The following is an 18,454-nucleotide window of genomic DNA, read 5'->3' as shown; positions in this document are numbered from 1 at the left end:
CCCAACCAGACACAAACATTTAAAGGGTCCACTCACAATAATCACAGGAAACATGGGGGGTGAGTACATGTTTTCATGCTGTGCAAACCATTGAAAAATAACATTAAACTCAGCAGCAATGTGATGTTCCAGAAACAAGTTACTCAGAATGATGCACAGAGCTCATTGTGCTTCCATCAGGAACCATTTTTAAAAAATAATGAAAACTGCAGGTTTTTTAAATGTTCTTTGCTGCAACATGAACGCTATGTTCATGTGGGTGAGCGTCAAGTTATAACAGTATAAATACCTATACAGTATGTCCACAATCCACGTACAAACTGTCTGTCGCATTTGAATGTGACCTATTTAATGAGGGTAAGTTAATGCAATCTCTTGATCATAGTTGTGACAGAAAACTTGAAATTGATCCATGTATATGGGGCAGCAAGCTGTGAGTGCATATGAGATGAAAGGCAAAATCCCTCCTATCTCTCTCTCAGTCTCATTCTGTGACCCAGATCCATATTCAGCAGGGCCCCTGCCCAGACTCTCACACTCTATGACAACCTGTTCAATTCACACGCGCTGTGGACAGAACCGCAGGATGTGAACTGGACACAAGATGTGTGTGTGTGTGTGTGTGCTTACATGCAGCCACAGCAGAGCCTGCTCTTGCACAGACGCTGGGTAGCCTGAGAATCTGCAGCTGATGAAGCCAAACATTTCCTCCATGGAGAAGGGCAGGGGGCACAGCTCGATATCAAACATCTTACTGTAAGCAGAAGGCACAACAGAATATACTGTTACACAATCACCGCTGTTAGGCTCACTCGCCTTATTTTTAATGCTGTGTCATGCTGAAATCGTATTGTCCTCAAACTGAGTCAGCTCTTTTTCTTCTTCAGCTGGTGGTTTAATTTATGCACATTCCCCAATGACGCACAGGTAGGAGACAGTAGCAACAGCAACGTGATCGTGATAGTATATGAACTGCAAGATGGTAAGACTTTAAAAGTGTAGTTTTTTGACAAGGCAACTGGGCTGTGATTAGCTGATTAAAGGTAGGTATGGTTAAAGGAATAGTTTAACATTTTGGGAAATACCCTTATTTGCTTTCTTACCAAGAGTTGAGAAGATTTGTACCACTGAAAGTATGAAGCTGGAGCCAGGCGGCAATTAGCTTGTCTTAGCTTAGCTTAGCATAAAGGCCAGAAACGAGGAAAACAACTAGGATGACTTTCTACAAAATCAGTGCATCCACAATACATTTATTCAACACATTAACACCTAGTAGTTGGTTTGTTTAATCAGCACAGAAGTCGAAGTTTTACGATGTTGTTTCTACATTTCAGGTTGTGAACAGGTTAACCAAATGAGATCCCATCTGTAACAACTAACCTAGTTATTTTCCCCTGCTTCCAGCTAAGCTAAGCTAATCACCTCCTGCCCAAAATGTTAAACTACCACATTTGCTAAGCTTTCCACTGGTAACAGTCATTCTGCTGATAAGCCTGTTAGCACATTAAGCTTCCACCTCTTTAGTCTGCAAAAGCTAGGGTCCTGCATTATAGACTACTGAGGCTGAAATGTTCAAAGTAAAACTACTCCCTGTTTGGCTGATGAATCAGCCTTCTTTCACTGATTCCTTTTTAATGTTTAGGCTTGTGAAACACATATCTGCTACCAGACTGTGCACTGGAGGTATCATGTCATGTCAGAAATCAAAGGTACAGATTTGTCAGAATAAGTAAAGCTGCAAGTAACTTAAAAGAAAATGATTGTGTCATAACAAATGTCTTTATTACAATATGCAGACACTGCAAGGTGGCGGACGCACCTGAGCACTTCCCGGAACTCTTTGAGCTGGTGGTCGGGAACCTCGGTGCGGATGGCCTCCAGCCACTCAGGCATGAAGCACTCCCACAGTGGCTGACTGATGACATTGTACGGTATCAGACACAGGATCCGGTTCAGGCCCTCCTTCAACTGGGTCACTGTGCTACATGACTTGTCCCAATAACCTCCCACCTGGGGAAAAGTGTGCACAGACTGGCTCAGATCAAACACAGCCAAGAGGGTTCAGATGGTGACCTGTTCTCCATAATGTTAATTAACCTCTGCCCTCAGTGACTGAATTAATAGTATTCTTCATTCAAAGGTTAACAAAAGAAATAAGTTGTTCTGTGCAATGGCTGGATATTTGGAATTATAATGTTCAAGTTAGTTAAAAATTAAACTTATTGCCTTTTCCCACCCCCATCCACATCCATTATCATAACCCTGTGCTGTACATCCTCCATAACTCCTTAACCAAATACTGTATGTTTAGATGACCTGGGTCTTGGCCTCACCCGTGCAAACTCAACAGGCTTGGGCAGCAGACACATGACCATGACGTCAAATCGCACTTCACACACTGTCTTTAGCCACTTGGTGACAAACTGAGGCTTCAGCTTCTCCACCAGGCTTCCAACCTCGTCATCCATCATGTACGCGGTGGAGTGAAACCACTGGAAGACCATGCTGACCAGCCGAGCCAGACTCTCTGTGGGCGTGTTCTCATTGGGCGTGCACAGGCTCACCTGCAGATGTGAGCGAAGGTCAGAGAAGAAAACTAATCAGTCAGGTAACCATGAGTTCAGCAGCGTAGTGATAAGAGGCCCTGCACTGCACACATCCTTATCTCACAGCTTGTTGTTATTGACATACGCAGGAAAAGCATGTGATTACACACCAGGAACCAGATGCCAAACTGACTGAGGAGCCGCTGGTCGTGCTGGTCGTCCTCCTTATTGTCAAACTCGATGTTGTCCAGAGAGTGGTGGGAGGCGGACAGACCCATCTGACGACGCCTGTTCAGCTCAAACTCACGCTGTTCTGCATGTATTTCTGCCTCCTTGAGAAGGCTGGATGGATATGAAGAGGATGAGAGGGACAACAGAGTGTTCACAGAGGCAGATTGAACACATAAAAGAGGCATATTAATTGAGAAAGAGCAGCAGAGATATATGAACACGGACCTGACACAGCATATGCTATAATAATGTAATTTCCTGCAGTATTGTTGTCTATATACTCATGTAAAAACATGTTTCACAGCATTCCAGGCATATGCAGTGTAACTGTGGCTGTGATATGTCAGTGTAAACACTGTTAATGTACCTTATAACAGCTTCCACAGTGCACACTAGCTCCTCCGCTCCGCACTCCCGGGTGTTGATGGGAGGCGGTGAGGTCTGGTACAGATGGGTCTCCGCCGCAGCCCCCACCTCGCTGCTGTGGTGGTTGACATGGCAACGCTTGCAGTAGCGGACAGGCCGGTTGCCATGGCGCCCACAGCAGCCAGCCGAGAAGCAGGTGACCACAGCCCTCCTAACATGAGAGCTACAGTTCTACAAAGAAACAGGGGGCAGGAGGAGGAGGAGGAGGAGGAGGAGGAGAGCAGTTTATTTCTATTCTGGCAGTAGGCAAAATAAAAACATGCTACAATCACAGCAAATCAGCCAATCCTGCCTTGTGACAAGCCTCTAAAAATATATTTCCAGCCCTCAAAAGCAACGAACCACTCTGACAATGAATAACGCCCTCTCTCATATGCATTTGCTTAGAGATGTTGATCTCTCTACATCTGCAGTAATAGAAAAGTCTCTATGTGCCCCCACGGTGTCTCAGATTTCTAAAAATAAAAAGCATGGCACGGGAGAGCCATCCTAATCTGATCAGCCTCTAATCTTGTGCCATTAGGGGGATGCAGTGCTCCCTATCAAATTAACATATCTGTTCTCTGATAGTGACTTCTCTCATTCACCCATCCAGCTTTCAACAACAAGAAGCACTACCCTGATGTTGTTCTTTGCAGTATGTTCTATCTTGACTATCAAGGTGTATTTCTAAGTTGCTATTCTCAGATGAAGAGCAATGTCTCAGTAAATGATGACAGTGTAAATCCAGGTGGGTGTTTGAAGGGCTTTCTGAAATGAGTGGGACAAAGCCTGATCAGAAGGGGAGGCTGCGGATTATAAGCTGCTGGACAAACCAGGATGGAGGCCAGCTGTTTCCCCGAACAATATGTGGCGGCTGCTCGGAATACCTGAGATCATCTCACACTCAGTTTTCCTGGTGTCTCCCTGGAAACCAGCAGGGAGCACTTGCCCTCAGCAGCGCGTTCAACAACAGCGAACAAACATCACGCCCCAGCAGCTTCATTTGCAATGATATGGCTTTTACTGAGCCAATCCAGTGAATGAAGAAAACATTTCAGGTTCACAAATAAATGACCTTGCTATGAATCACAGGTAAAAATGGATTTCATGAAATTAGATTCAATTTGTTTCTGTTTTCAGTGATACAACTATTTAAGGCATGTGTATTGTTGTGCAGTTAAAGGCAGTGGCATTGATGTTGATGTTGCAGGACAAATATCTTACCTTCTTTTGACAAATGGCAGATATCTCTGCTGCAAAGACAAATTAACAAAAAATTAAAATTTACAGACAACAGAAAAAGTTGTTAACATTAGTCTTGTGTTTCATTGGACAATATATGTCCAAAAGCTTTATATACAGCATACAGCGGCTTTTTTTATATGTATCATGTATAATATAGCTCATATAACAACTAAATAATGTTATTTTATAATGTAACAAGCCCCTGCCTTAAATGTGTCTTTTTCCTCTGAAAAGTGCATATACTGTTATAGAGAAAACAACTCCTTTTATACTCAGAACATAATCACAGCAAATATGTGTACCTATACTTACACTTGTATCATATTATTGTTCTAAGAACCTTTCTGTATATTGTAGGTTAAACTGAACATATTCCATGTATATCCAGTTTACTTATACAGTATGTCTCTTTGTCTATGGGGAGCAAGACTGAGCGAAATACACTCAAACACCCTTTTGTTTGTGAACTCTCACCTTGGGGCAGAAGTACATCAACAAGCCATTCAGCGTGGTCTCTGAAAAGGTCAAAGAAATGTATAAACAATGCTTGATTTATAGGCAAATGGCTCCTCAGAGCCTATACATAATTCTACCAGAGTGGAAACACAAAATTATCTCCCCTCAATATCGAAGAAAATACTAAACTGCCATACAATTACAACATGCTACACGCTGGAGAAAAGGGAAACAAGTGGCTGCGTGCTCTTGTGATGATGATCTCATTAACGGCGCAAGGGAATTACGTAACCATGGCGATGTGTTTCCCGTGGGTTAAAGTGAGGAATAATGAGGCAGGCAGGAGGGGATGCATGTTTGGAATGGCAACTTATTGAAAGAGGGGGAGGATCCGGGGGATGGAGAAAAGAGGTGAGACAGATGCATACCCTGCTATCCTCTGGCTGCACTCCTCGCATATATAAAGAGGAGGGGGCTTGTCTCCCAGGGCAACAGAAAGAGTAGGATCTATACACATCTGCAAAGTAAGACAGGCGGCATTAGAATAAGGGTGTGACATTTGAAATGTGAATATACTGAGAATTTTCATGCAAACAAGGACAGGAAACAATTTCTGTTCATTTAGGGACTGTACAAAAATGATCAGGGTGGGGCAGGGGACTGAACAATATGCTTCACTTTTCAGAAGTAATATAACGGGAGTTGCTATAGAGGAGTGACCAATGATGTGCTTTCTGAAGAGAGTTCAGCCACCAAAGAGCCACCTTCAACTTTGACAACAGTTCCTTGAAAACAAAAAATACCCAGCCCTCATCCTTTCCCGAACCCCCTAATAATTTTCTTACAGTCCCTATATATTGCATTTACTGTGGCATTAACATGTCTGTCCCTCTCACATAGTCCTCTCTAAGCATCGTATATCAAGATCTTGTCCAAGAAATCAGGTGACACCTATACCTGTCTCCCCACGCTTCTGTGTGGATGGCTGCTCACATATGCTACACTCTGTTCTCTCGCAACCTGTGCCTGGCCCTTTGCTAAACCTCAATGCTCATGGCCTCAATGTTCAGATGGTGCATCGCAATTTACTGTGCTCACTTGATGCCACCCTACCCTCAAGGGCTGCATGGGGTCACCGCTTCCAATTAAGCCCCCCTCCTCCCGTATCCCCCTCCCTGTTCCTGGTAATTGAAATCCGGCCCTTGTCCATGCCCCTGTTCCGATTCTATTTGTCAGTTTTGAGCACAGTTGAGAAAAGGCAGGCAGAGCTGATAAAGAAGAGCAGCAGCAGCAGAGACTGGTGTAAAGTAGCATTGAAGCTGATATCATTACCCCTTTTCCACAGCTGCCTGGGCATGCGCTGATTTATTTACCAAGGGGTTCACAAAAGCAAACACGGCGATACGCTCAGTTGAACCCGGCAAGGCAATCTGGCACATGCCCCCTGCATGATGAAGTTCTCAAGGGAAACAGCTTTTGAATACGGAGAGCTCTGCTAATCTATCGCCTTACTGCAACAAGGCATTATAGACAGGATGTGGAATCTTTTTTATGCATCCAACAACCACAGATGTACCAGTGATGAAAGCGTTAATACTGAAAGCTCGTTTAATGCATTTTTTAAGACTGAAGTCACCTTGACGGCAGGTTTATTGATGGCATTGTGGCACTCGATATGTTGACAGTGGATGGGGTTCCAGGCTGATCCGGGAAATTGAATAGTGACAGAAGATTGGCAGTAGGGGAGGAGAAAAGGAGAAAAATATGGGATAGGTTAGACCTTTAGTCAGTTCAAGGGCAGATCAAGCAGCAGAAGTGACATCAAGGGAGTCTGACCTGTGTACTGCAGCCCCCTGTATTCACTGATGGCTCCTGGTGGCTTCAGGTTGGGCCAGTAATGAAACAGCATCTGCACAGCTGGAGGCTTTACTTGGGACGGTCCATAGGATATGACATAAAGAAGGTCCTGCACACAGTATAAACATTAACTGTCATTACGAAATGCAATGATATTCAAAGAGATTTGCATACTAATGAACGGAAGGCAACTAGCTGAAGGTTTTCATTCCAACACAATTTATATTTTTCCATTAAGACTAAATGTTGCCCATCACTCAATATTTCTTAAAACACTGAGGCTGACCCTACACATCTATAGCTTTATATTTAAAGTCTTAGGCAGGGAAATATGCTTTGATTTGTACACAGCTAGCCTGAAAAAAAAAAAAAAAGAAGTTGTAGTTTTAGGGGTAGTTGTGCACTGTATGGATTAAACAAACAAGATATATTAATGTAATTAGAGAGTTACAGGTGGATGTTTTTTTTACATTTGAACAGAGCCAGGTTAGCTGTTTTCCCCTCTTTCCAGTGTTTACACTAAGCTAAGCTAAGATAATCATCATCTGGCTATAGTGTCATATTCAGCACACAACTATGAGAGCGGTGTCTATCTTCTCTCTCAGTAAGAAAAGTCTTGAGTGTGTTCCCCAGCGAGTTGTTTATTCAATATTTGTGTTTTTACTGGGCTTTAACAAACACCATTTGCCATAAGCCCTAGACATTTATGGTTGTAAATGTCACAGCTCGACAAAAGAGGTGAGAGAGGCGAGAGCTCATGTCTGTACAATGCAGGAGTGAATGGACAGCAGAAATAACATCCACAAAATTAAAAAAAAAAAAACCTTTTGACTTTGGCACTCTATTTGGAATGAAACTCTTCCATTGTGCTTTCAGTGACCACATGTCTGCATTATGCATTTCGAGGAGAAGTACCTTCCACACTTCCTGTTTGTGCTTCATCAGACACTCCAACAATTGACAGTGATATACTAGAAAGACACAGAGATGAGAGGCATTACTACACAACATTACAGTGTGGATTATATTTGCATGCATGCTTCAAATGCAGCCCCTGTGATAGCTTACCTGGATTTGAGGTGTACTGCATTGCAATCATGAGCATAGAGGAGGCAGAGAGATTGACGTAGGCAGGGACTCCCCCTTCCCTCCGAGTGGAGCCCACTACAGACGAGCAAAGAGGAGAAAGAGAAAGATGGCAATTACTTAAAAGATCATTTTAATGCACAGCTTATGATATTAGTATAGATAGTAGCACTGCTTTATGTAATTCCGAGTGTTTAGAGGTGAAAGTCAAAGCTTATTGCTTGATATCTTGATAAGACTCAATGGAATAACATGATGTTTCATTTCATAAATCACCAATTATCTCACCATAAAGGTGCAGTTTCATTATGACAGGAGGCGAAATAGTTGTCTAAATGATGATAGGTCATACTCACATATAGCCATGGGGAGAAAAGAGGTGCTCAGGTACTCAATGATGTCTTTGTGGAGGAAAGGGGGAAATGTGGCTAAAGTGGAGATCATAGTATAGGGCAAAGTGCTGAGAATATCATCACTGAGAAAGGGCAGGAGGCAAGTTGTTGTGTAAAATATGGACTGTCCCAGATCTGATGAGAAAAGGAAAAGGCAAAAAAAAAGAAAAGAAAAAGAGACAAAGAGAGATACACAGACACTCATTCAATGAACAGCACATACAGTTTTCACATACTGTATGCAGCCACAGATGTCAAAGTTACATGAAATTTCAGGCATTTAACAATATAACAGTGGAAAAAAAGACAGCATTTAGCATACAAGGTTCAGCTGAGGGCAGTGAGCTTTCTTTAAAAACCACTGAAGTATAGTTTGCCCTCAGGAAAAGTAGAGCATTCTAGTCAAAGAGATGGGTTTTCATGCTTTTGAGCTTTTTTTAACAGTGGTAAAATATTCATGAAAAACAAGAGCACTGACTGTGATGCAGCCTTGAGCCCGTGAAAAACAGTGTGGAAATAAGTAATTCTCAGATGTGTTCTAAATCTATTGAAAAGAATAAAACATTACATTTTCCTATGTGAGCTCCTCCATTTAACTTATATATTTGCACGTGACGACATAAGTAAAACATTTCTCCCACTTTACATAACAAACATGCAGTCAAGTATGATACGCAGAAGAGAAGGCCTATGCCTGGTGTATCCAATGGCTTATGAACGATTAAGTTGACAGGATCCAGCGTGCTCCCAATCACCCCATGCATCCCTCAAGATCCTCAGCAGGACTTCTCTCCTCCAGTTACAAAAGAGGCCAAAAAAGCAGCAGTGGCTTCATGCAGAGGCCAGACGGCTCGGGGATGATGATGACAAACAGTGGTGCACTGGGCCTTGACTCACCATGCTGACCGTGCTGCAGCAGGGGCACCAGGTCAAGCAGGGTCACGAGGGTCACATAGAGGCCCTGATAGTCCAGAGAGGGGTACTCTGAGAGCTGAGCGTCCCGACTCTGCTGCCCCTGCCCCCCGCGGTCTGACGGGGCATCGCGCAGAACGCTGTAAAGGAGGGAGCGAGTAACTGTAGGGTTGATGGAACTGACTTGTGGTCTTAGAGATGGGGTGAGTGGGAATGGCACAGGAAAAAGACACATGGTCATGGGCACGGCCAAATTGGAAGCTTCCTGGTTCTCCTTCCTGCCTGTGCGGGACAGAATGCTGCTCCGGGGCGGGAGGGGAGGGGAGGGAGGGTAGGGGAAGGGAACAAGGGAAAAAAAGAGACAACAAAGACACAAAAAAACAGCACATTACATTGAAATGGCACTACAGAGACAGCGTAAATAGAAAAAAACAAACCCAGATAAACCCCACATAGGATGCAGTGTCTCACTATTTGACTGTATCACTGAAGGCACAGGCAATTTTTCCCTGCTTTGTCTGTTCAGAGTGACTTTAATTCAATTTATCTCGTTTTGTCTGTCTTTGCACTTGGAAAACAAAAAAAACATGAGCACAAACTGCAATGATCACTGCATCTCATGCGTATCTGGTGACAAGGAGCAAAAATATAAAAAATGGCATGTTTTCAGTGGCAACCCCATACTTCTCCAAAAAGGCACAGTGCAAATGACTGTCCCTCGATGGCTGCCGTCTTCCAATCAGCAAGGTCAGAGGCTACCATGCGAAAAAGGCCAATGAGCCGTGGAATTTAAAAAAGAAAAAAGAAATTTCCTTGTCTTTAGTGGGGCTGTCAAGGATGGGAGTGACACCAAATTGGTTCGGGAAAATACAGAGGTGACACTTTTGAAACATGCTTCAGCCAGTAATAAACATGTGTGTGAGGTTAGATCAAGTGCTCCTGGGTCACAGCACATGTTTATTGCACCAGAGAAATAATGTCTGTATGCATACGTTATGATACTGTATCAGTATCATCAGGAGAAATAATGAGATCCAACAGGCATATGGATTCAGGTTTCTAAAATAAATGTAACAACTAATCTACGGTAGAGGAGAAACTATAATGACAAAGGAATAGGTTGTATCAGGGGGAGATGACTGGTAGCATTATGTTTGTGAGCTAATGCAGGATGGACAATTGTGTTTGCTGTCCCCTGGGGAAGGTGGTGGACATATTCAATTTTAAGAGGGGGAAAACAAAAGGAAAAAACTAGTTGGGTAGAGTGTGGAGCGTCTAGGGTGGAGGAGGGGGGAGGGGGGGCCAGAGAGCATTGCTCTTTTTACTGCACGTTATCAAAGAGCTAAGCTGTTCTATCAGGCAAATGATTGGGATTTATCATGAGAGCCCAGATTATAAATGCTGATGTATTGTTTTTATTTTTTTATTATCATTATTTTATTTTGAAAGGTCACTCAAAAAGTAGAGTTACAGCATTCTCGGCGAGTGAGAAAGGGGATTTCATTAAGATTTTTTTTCACATAACATCAGCAGAATGTAACATTTTCTGACTCATCCCCTCAAAGTTATACTCTGTAAGATTTTAGTCAGTGTAGATTCATTCATAAAAAGCTGCGTCTTTATCCAGCTTCAGCTCCAACAGGACTGATTCACAACAGCAGACTGTATCTCAGAGTATGACTTTTTCACCGCCCATGTCTCATATAGAAAACATCATTATTTTGAACAATGAACATCGACATAAACAGACGCACTCACGCGCATACGCTGAACACAGACGCGCAAGGACACACGCATATGTGCATACACACAAACGTACGAACGACACAGAAAATCACAAACATATACGACACATAAAACACATGTAGAAATGCACTGGTACGGACACATGACATAACATTGACTGTCGAACCCTGCGCTGTCGATACAAAGTCAGTGACTGTGTGTAGCGGTATTTCAAAGCACAGTCACACTTTTTTTAAGCAGATTTTCAGGTGTGATGAGGTAGAAACAAAACTTGCCGAACAACTAAAATAACATTGAAACAATACTACATATGATTTCTGCTCCCTGCAGTCATTCCTATGAGTGATACAGTTTGGCATGAAGTCAGCGTGGCTCACTGATGCAGAGAGCTCAGTCTGACTTGAAGAGATATGACAAAGCTATGCCTCATCTTTCAAGAAGGCATATAATAATTGTCAGTGAACAGAATAATTTAACCCCTCTCGATATTCTTCTCTGCATCTGACCTGCGCTGAGCCTAAAATCAGTGCATGAATCAGCAACCACCTCCTTTGGCCATTTTCAGTGTTTCTTTCCAGGAACATGACACATGCCTGCTTCACTTTTCAAGGCTCACAACTCCCACTTTCTCTCTGTTTCATTTTCTCTCTTTCTTCACCCCAGGCTTCAGAAGGCATAGGTGTATGGATAATCCTGGAGTCCCTGCTGAGGAAACCAGACCCCTCTAAAGGAAGTGGGGGAATTATTTGCTCTGCATATCTAAAGCTAAGAGGACCTGCTTCTGGGAAAATATCAAGCAACTGTTGAAAGTGGCATCATAGCGAGTGACTCCTTTTGCATTCAAATGACGTCGGCCCTCAGAGACAAAATCGCCACTTGAGTTTCCACAGATTCCCACAGTTGCAGCCCCTGTCAAGCTCCATCTGTGACAAAGGCATGTGAGAGGGCTGTGTTTAAAACACTGCTGGTGCTGGACAGCCCTTCAGCAAAGCACAAAGTATCTGGGATACTCTGAGAGCATCACTCAGCAGAGGAATAATCCTTATGGAGCTGAGGCATAAAATGTAGAATTGAGGCCAGCTGCCAATCTCAAATAGATTGCACCCTAAGCTGATAATAATGATAAAAGTGGGGCATACAACTTCTGCTTTTAGTAATCCCACCCTTTTTGTAAATTAGCTCATTAAGTCAGGACAGCACTGCTGTATTCTGTGAAGCCAGCTGGCAGTAAGGCTAAACCATATGACATACAGGAATATCCCATCACTGCAGTCCATTTTGATATAGAGAGAGGGCGGGGAACAAAAAAGGGAAAAGACACATCATGTAATAAGATGTGTCCAAAATGGCCGCCCACTTGACCTGTGCTGGAGGAGGAAATAACATGCTGTTCTTCCCTGGGCTTTCACAGCCCCCGGGGGAGCAGGCTGACCCTGCAACTGCAGAGTCAGAGAAGCTGCCCTCTCCACCGGCTCCTCTGGGAAGGACACAACAGGCCACCCCAGGGAAGCCTTCATCTAGCAGCCGACCGCTGAATCAATGAGCATCACTGAGCTGTCTGTCTCTGCACTAACACTACACCATACCTTCATAGGAAACATGTGACAGTTTCCACCTCCCTCTAGCTTTCAAAGGGGGGCAGGTGAGAAAGTAGACGGACTTTCCTAAAACTTCCTTTTGGCACGCTAAATTCACATCAGCCCTATCGAGGTGTCGCTGTCATCCCTCTCAGAGAGTGTGTCGGAACAAGATACTCTGTCAGTTATCTGATCATGATGGAGGCTAAATGTCAAACATTCTACAGTCTGTTACTTCACCTGTTGGCTCCAGAGCGGGGTACTTACCTGAGCAGGGTTTGGGAAAAGTATTTCAGTGTGTTTGCAATGTCTGTTCCGGAGGGCACAGGGTAAATATTGTGTTGCACACGGTTGTGATACTCTTGCAAGTATCGTATCTTAGAGGCAACTAGACAAAATAAAGAGCAGAGTAACAAGCAAAATCAACACTAGTGAGACTATAATGGAGGGTAGAAATATTCATGTGAGTACACAGACATGCATGAAGCTGCCTTTCTGCTGCTCCTTGGCTAAGATTCGTGTGAGACACCGGGCAGCATGTAACACGGACGCTCTAATTATCAACTCAAACAAAGAGTCTGTGTTCCCATGGCTGTCTGGCCTTCACCGGGTGACCTTTTTGGTATTGCAGCGAGGTCACGGGAAGCCCTAGAGGAGGCGATGAACTATTGCTTACAGAAACAAGCTCATGTACAAAAGGTTGCCAGTTCAAGTCCCAAGACAAGCCGGGAAACTGTGGTCAGGGGGTGAACATGAGAGGGGGCTTACTCATCCCTTAACAGATGATACTGAGGGCCATTTCAGCAACGAGCCCCTCTTTGCCGCTTATGATGACCCACTCCCTCGGGTCACCGGCTGAGGTACAAATGTGTTATTGGTCATTTTTGCTCAGCGGGATGCAAGTTATAATAAGTTGGAGTGGGTGATCACTGACCCACTTTCTGTGACTTTGGGCAGTGGTGTTTAGCTCCCTCCCTGACCTGTAAATGACAAACCCGAAAATAAAAATAACAGCTGCAGGCTTTGTGTGGTCAAAGCCGAGCTGTAGCACACATCCTTCTCCCCTTTTAAATTCAAACATGTTGAGTGAGAAATTCTTCTATTTTTAAGCATTCTGGTGCTTAGACACCCTTAAAAAATATACATAACAGCTGCTAATGTGCTGCTTTACAGGAGAAGTGTGGGCACATAGGCACGGTTTATCTTTTTCTGATGTTAGCCAGATTAATTCAGCCATCTATTGACCAGTAAACAATGTCAGCAACACACAACTTTTAGCCAGTTGAGATGGGAGCCTCGAACACCAAGTCTGACCCCACATTTTATGTATATTACGTACTTAAAGGGGGCAATATCTGATCAGAAAGTGTGCAGGGATCAGCCGGTAATATGGAGATAATCTGAGCACAGAGGCTGTTTTCCACCTGTTCAAAAGCAATCGGAGGAAAGAGGAGCACGGCGTGATCAATCCACATTATTGATCAACCTAATGCCACCATATTGTTCAGTAAAAAATCTGCCAGGTCGACCTTGAATCCAGCAGCACACCTCGCTTTTCGCACGCACCTCATCCAACCACGTCAATCAAAACACACACACACACACACACACACACACACAAAAAAAAAAAAAAAAAAAGAAGCATGACGACTGTGCGACGCAGCCATGAAATTGTTTTCCCTCAACATGCCGAGAAATACTCAGATGCACATTGTACAGAAATACGGGGGGGCTCCCTGTGTGCTGTGAGCCCTCCAGCCATCCTCTGCAGTGAGAGGACGTGTTGCAACCTGCCATGGCAACCGCGGTTTCATCACCAAGGACAGCTCTGCTCATACGCTTTCTCGGTTAAAACAAAAATCACATTTCCAGTTTGCAAACCCTCACGACAAGACAGGAAAAACACACACACACACGAGCGCACGGCCGTACTTACACTGCTCTGCCTTCGTAGACATCTCGCAGACACTTGGTGAAACACTAAAGCCAGACTGTGAATTGTTTTAGTGTTTTTTTCCCCCTCCCCGGCGCTGTGTTTCCCTCAGTCGTGAAAAGTGAATATACCCCCCTTGCAGCCCAGGCTCGGCTTGATTGTACCACTCTGCGCGATGGATTTATGCGCTGTGGCTTTTCAGCGGTGCTGCGGTCGTTTTCGTGAGCTTTTAGCGGAATTAAAACGAAGACCCATTTTTTGCGAGTCGGTTTTTAATTCTAAGAAATTGACTCTTTGACGGCGGAGATGAATGTTGGTACGATCTGCCTCGGCACACCTTTCCGAATGGACTGATCCGGCTTTGACAAATTGTCATTCAAGAAATCTCCAACAAGCCGGTCGGTCCACTTTGAAGTGATCAGCCTATTGGAGGGGAACACCAAGGACCTCGGCGTATTTCCCGACATATTCCTGCGTATTTGTGCATCCGTGTTGCATATAAAAGGCTAAACATGCAACAGATGGTTGTCACATTGTTATAATCATGATCATGACGTGTCCAGGAGGAAAATCTAAACACACTGCTTTTGCTTTTATCTTTTAGGAAATTTGAGATTTTTTCTTTGCTTGTGATATTTCCCAATTTTGGTAACAAGCAGTGAGGTAATATTAATCAGCTGAAGGCCTACATTATCATTAAGCACATTTTTAATCCATAAATGTGATTAATATCATTCTTTAAGTGTGTGATAAATGCAGCCTTTTTTCAACTAAGTTCTGCATTGTTTTCCAGGAGCAAAATGCAGCTGAAAGATAAACAGACTCCAGCTGGTTTGGGAGCAGCATGCTGTCACTGCAGTCAGCACCTGAATGACCCCTGAGCTTGTGACAATCATCTATGTTATTGCTCAAAGTGTGTTACAAGAATCAGATCATTCAACAAATTAGCCTTTTTTTTTTTTAATAATTGCCTTATCTTAGAAATTAAACACACCACGGCAGATAAAATATCAAAGCCTTTACAATGGGAAACAATTTCATGATCAGGTTTTACTGCCCTTCATAACATTTTGCACACTGGAAGGATTTACGCTCAGTAACAGCCCAGTCATGGTTGCAGAGCTCTTGCAGAAGTCAGAGTCTTGGTGGTGGTCTCTGCCGATACTCTGGGATGTGATGCAGGATCCATCCAGCGGGGCCCAGGAGAGTCACAGCAAACACACAGATGGCAAAGACAGATTGCTGTAAGAAAGTGAATGAGAGCATAAACATAAATGCTTCACCAATAGATATTACGTTCTTTGGAACAGAATTAAACAACTGCATGAAGGGTGACATTTAATGCACATTTTAAGGCACTGTGTTATAGCTTCCAAAACCCTCCTGTCATCAGCTACAGGTTGGATGGTGAGGGTTGACACCTGAGTCCACAACAGAGGTCTCCGGATCTCAGTGACTCATCTGGTGATATAACACCAGCGCCCGTTTATATCTACCTAGCATGATATTCCCTGTGTCCCTCTGCACTTTGGCATTCCTAACTCGAGCCTGGCTGTGCAAAAGCTCCCGTGCATGTCCCAGAGGACAGATCAACAGATTTATAGTGGCATAAACACTGGACGCTATGTTGCAGTTCCATCGTGGGATCCCATTTACAGGGGCCAGAGCTTCACACTGACTTATGGATAAGAAATGAATAAAACATTTCTCCCGCTCTGCAGGCTGGGGAACACAGTCCGCTTGAATTCTTCACATTAGAGGCAATGCAGCAAAGTATCACGTATACTGACTTCCCCAGACTGACTTGCACCAATGCACTGTTGTAGTCCATGCCAACATGGTCTTTGTAATTGCATTAATTGCAGGTTAGCACCCAGTCAGCATAGGTGAAAAAAAAACATCTGTCTGTCTGCCTGTCTGCCTGCTATTCATTTAACTTCTACTATACAACTGACAAAGATATTCAGTCCTACCACTGGCCCGATCCTTTCCCTTGGTGGCTTGCTGTAGATGGTTGACCCATGATTTTGCTGCATGGATTTCCTCAACTTGAACCAGGTGAGTGCGGGTCTTCTAAGGACAGAGAACATCTTTCTGCTCATGCAGTCACTCTCCCCTGCTGAAAATGTGCCTGTGGAAATATCTCCGCATATCCTGTGAGATACTAACAGATAGTCACTACTTTCATCTAATTCCCATCACTGTTCGTGGGAGGAGTTACTTCCATGGGCCAAAGACACTCGTGTAAACATACTGACCAAGTTCTCATCAGGATAAGTAATCTGGCCTTCTAGAACAGTGATTCTACATAATAATGAACTATTGGTTGTAATTTTGTTGTAAACTGGAGTAGTTCTTAAGTTATTAAACGGCTGCAATGGAGCTAACATTTCTACAAAACTTAAAAATGTACAATTACTGTAAATATAGGAATATTTACTATGAAGAGACAGCTTCCAGTAACTGTATGACTCATCACTCATATGAAGAAATGAGTGGGTAAATTCTGCAGAGAGTTCAGATTCTAACCTTTCAACAAATGTGATCACACTATCATTTTGTTCACACTATCATAACCTTTTTCTTGCATACTTTTTATTTTAAAATTGCAGGTTAATGCATCAATTCTTGTGCATAAAAATGATATAAAAATGTTTAGATTTTGTTTATCGCTGGCAATAAATATAGCAAAACTGGAACATGCATGACTAGATATGTCTGCAGACTTGTGAGGCAAATGATTAAGTATAAACAGGATAGTATAAGAGCTGAATTGTTCTGGGGCGAAAAATAATGCCATCCATTCCAAATAGAAAATGTTTTTTTGAGGTCATCAGCACTAAGCCTGAACACGAGCCAAAAAATATCCAGAGAAATACTTTGGGTCCTTTATCAGCCTATTATCTACAATAACACTTAATATAAACATGGGGCTACTCTATTCTCTGAATGAATGGCTCATATTTTCCTTGTCTGGCTGCTTGAATAAACCTAAAATACTTATGGATGCAGGCTGATGAGGATAAACATTTATAGCTTGATTTTGGTCTTGTAGGAGCCACATTTAGTTGTGTTTTTTTTTTTGTTTGTTTGTTTTGTTTTGTTACATATTCAGTGTCATCCCATTCACATGTTTGGTTCTTTTGAATGTGTAAATTTCCAGGATTCTGTTTATAGCAAAATTGCTAAAATGACCTTGAAGTGCATAGATTATGATTGAAAAGAAAAGCTGTGTAGCAGGCCTGCAGTAGGTGCCAAAGATGTGTTGGCTTACATTAGATGTAATGTGTCGCCCTCAACAGGAGGACAAAGGAACTTCAATCAGATGAAAAGCAACCAAACTTTCAGCCCAAAAGACTTTACTCATAAAATAAATGTCAAAATAAAGACCTATGTAACAATGTCTTATGTTGCTTTATTGAAAAATTATCATATTAGATTAAAATACACAAATATTTGACCAATTCAAACAGTGTAGTTGGTTTCCTCCAGCTGCACTGGGCATGTAGATTGAATAGTCTGAGTTTTGAGAGAAATGTTCATGGCCTAAATTCGTGGTATAGCCTACATCATAGTAATCTCACATAGACAGTCCTCTATGAAAGAGACACACGTTAACGAATCATAGGAAATAATGTTTCATTAGGGAACTATGTGTATTCTTATTCAACTGCACTTAACTTTGGACCATAATAGTTCATCGCTGTATGTACTTCCACTGGATATTTAGCCCTCTGCGAAATCATTTGCAGGGAAAAGGTAAAGGCAGGTTGATAAAAATTCCGTCATGTGCGTAGCACACATAATGCCCACTGCCACACACACACCATTAGAGGGCGCTCGCAAATGTGTTATTGCAGAAGCTGCTTGGAGTACTGACGGGCCTCTTGACCAGTCGGCGTACAGCATTGAGAATCTGTAAAGCTAATGAAAATACGGGAAACAATCTTATTGTGCATCTAAACTAAAGGTGCGACTGAGGTGCAGATCAGGCTTATCTTATCTAATGCTGGGTATTTCCAGGATCTTTCTAGCTACTCTTTGTTGAAATTAATTGAGTTTGAA

The 18,454-nt window shown here is 42.9% G+C and overlaps 2 protein-coding genes across 2 annotated transcripts in view; both read right to left on the bottom strand.

Moving 5' to 3' along the window:
* The window catches only part of LOC121618662 (protein unc-79 homolog), a 32,891-nt gene extending 18,477 nt beyond the window's left edge, over positions 1 to 14,414 (bottom strand). The window contains exons 1-16 of the mRNA XM_041954201.1: positions 14,393 to 14,414; positions 12,724 to 12,844; positions 9,119 to 9,432; positions 8,186 to 8,356; positions 7,812 to 7,907; positions 7,659 to 7,714; positions 6,723 to 6,852; positions 6,523 to 6,587; positions 5,315 to 5,403; positions 4,905 to 4,945; positions 4,410 to 4,438; positions 3,145 to 3,374; positions 2,717 to 2,888; positions 2,334 to 2,564; positions 1,820 to 2,010; positions 631 to 754 (exon numbers count right to left, since the gene is read on the bottom strand). Coding sequence (XP_041810135.1) covers positions 631 to 754; positions 1,820 to 2,010; positions 2,334 to 2,564; positions 2,717 to 2,888; positions 3,145 to 3,374; positions 4,410 to 4,438; positions 4,905 to 4,945; positions 5,315 to 5,403; positions 6,523 to 6,587; positions 6,723 to 6,852; positions 7,659 to 7,714; positions 7,812 to 7,907; positions 8,186 to 8,356; positions 9,119 to 9,432; positions 12,724 to 12,844; positions 14,393 to 14,414 — 2,082 coding nt within the window. The remainder of the gene's footprint in view (positions 1 to 630; positions 755 to 1,819; positions 2,011 to 2,333; positions 2,565 to 2,716; positions 2,889 to 3,144; positions 3,375 to 4,409; positions 4,439 to 4,904; positions 4,946 to 5,314; positions 5,404 to 6,522; positions 6,588 to 6,722; positions 6,853 to 7,658; positions 7,715 to 7,811; positions 7,908 to 8,185; positions 8,357 to 9,118; positions 9,433 to 12,723; positions 12,845 to 14,392) is intronic.
* A 975-nt stretch (positions 14,415 to 15,389) lies between these two features.
* si:dkey-85n7.8 (COX8 domain-containing protein) lies at positions 15,390 to 16,531 on the bottom strand. The gene is made up of 2 exons (XM_041954608.1): positions 16,363 to 16,531; positions 15,390 to 15,631 (listed from the first exon to the last, which is right to left on the bottom strand). Exons 1-2 carry the CDS (start codon positions 16,489 to 16,491, stop codon positions 15,524 to 15,526), a joined length of 237 nt encoding a protein of 78 aa, XP_041810542.1. The 5' UTR covers positions 16,492 to 16,531; the 3' UTR covers positions 15,390 to 15,523.
* Positions 16,532 to 18,454: the final 1,923 nt, after the last annotated feature.

This window comes from Chelmon rostratus, chromosome 15, assembly GCF_017976325.1.
Source record: "Chelmon rostratus isolate fCheRos1 chromosome 15, fCheRos1.pri, whole genome shotgun sequence".
Lineage (NCBI taxonomy): Eukaryota > Metazoa > Chordata > Actinopteri > Chaetodontiformes > Chaetodontidae > Chelmon > Chelmon rostratus.
The sequence above is the reverse complement of the archived record's forward strand: the minus strand, read 5'-3'. Positions and strand labels throughout refer to the sequence as shown.

Excerpts from the sequence above, each read along its gene's own strand:
- si:dkey-85n7.8 (XM_041954608.1), bottom strand. The coding sequence starts at position 16,491 with ATGAGCAGAAAGATGTTCTCTGTCCTTAGAAGACCCGCACTCACCTGG. Across the intron at positions 15,632-16,362 it reads GGGAAAGGATCGGGCCAGTG|CAATCTGTCTTTGCCATCTG; the intron begins GTAGGACTGAAT and ends ACTTTCTTACAG.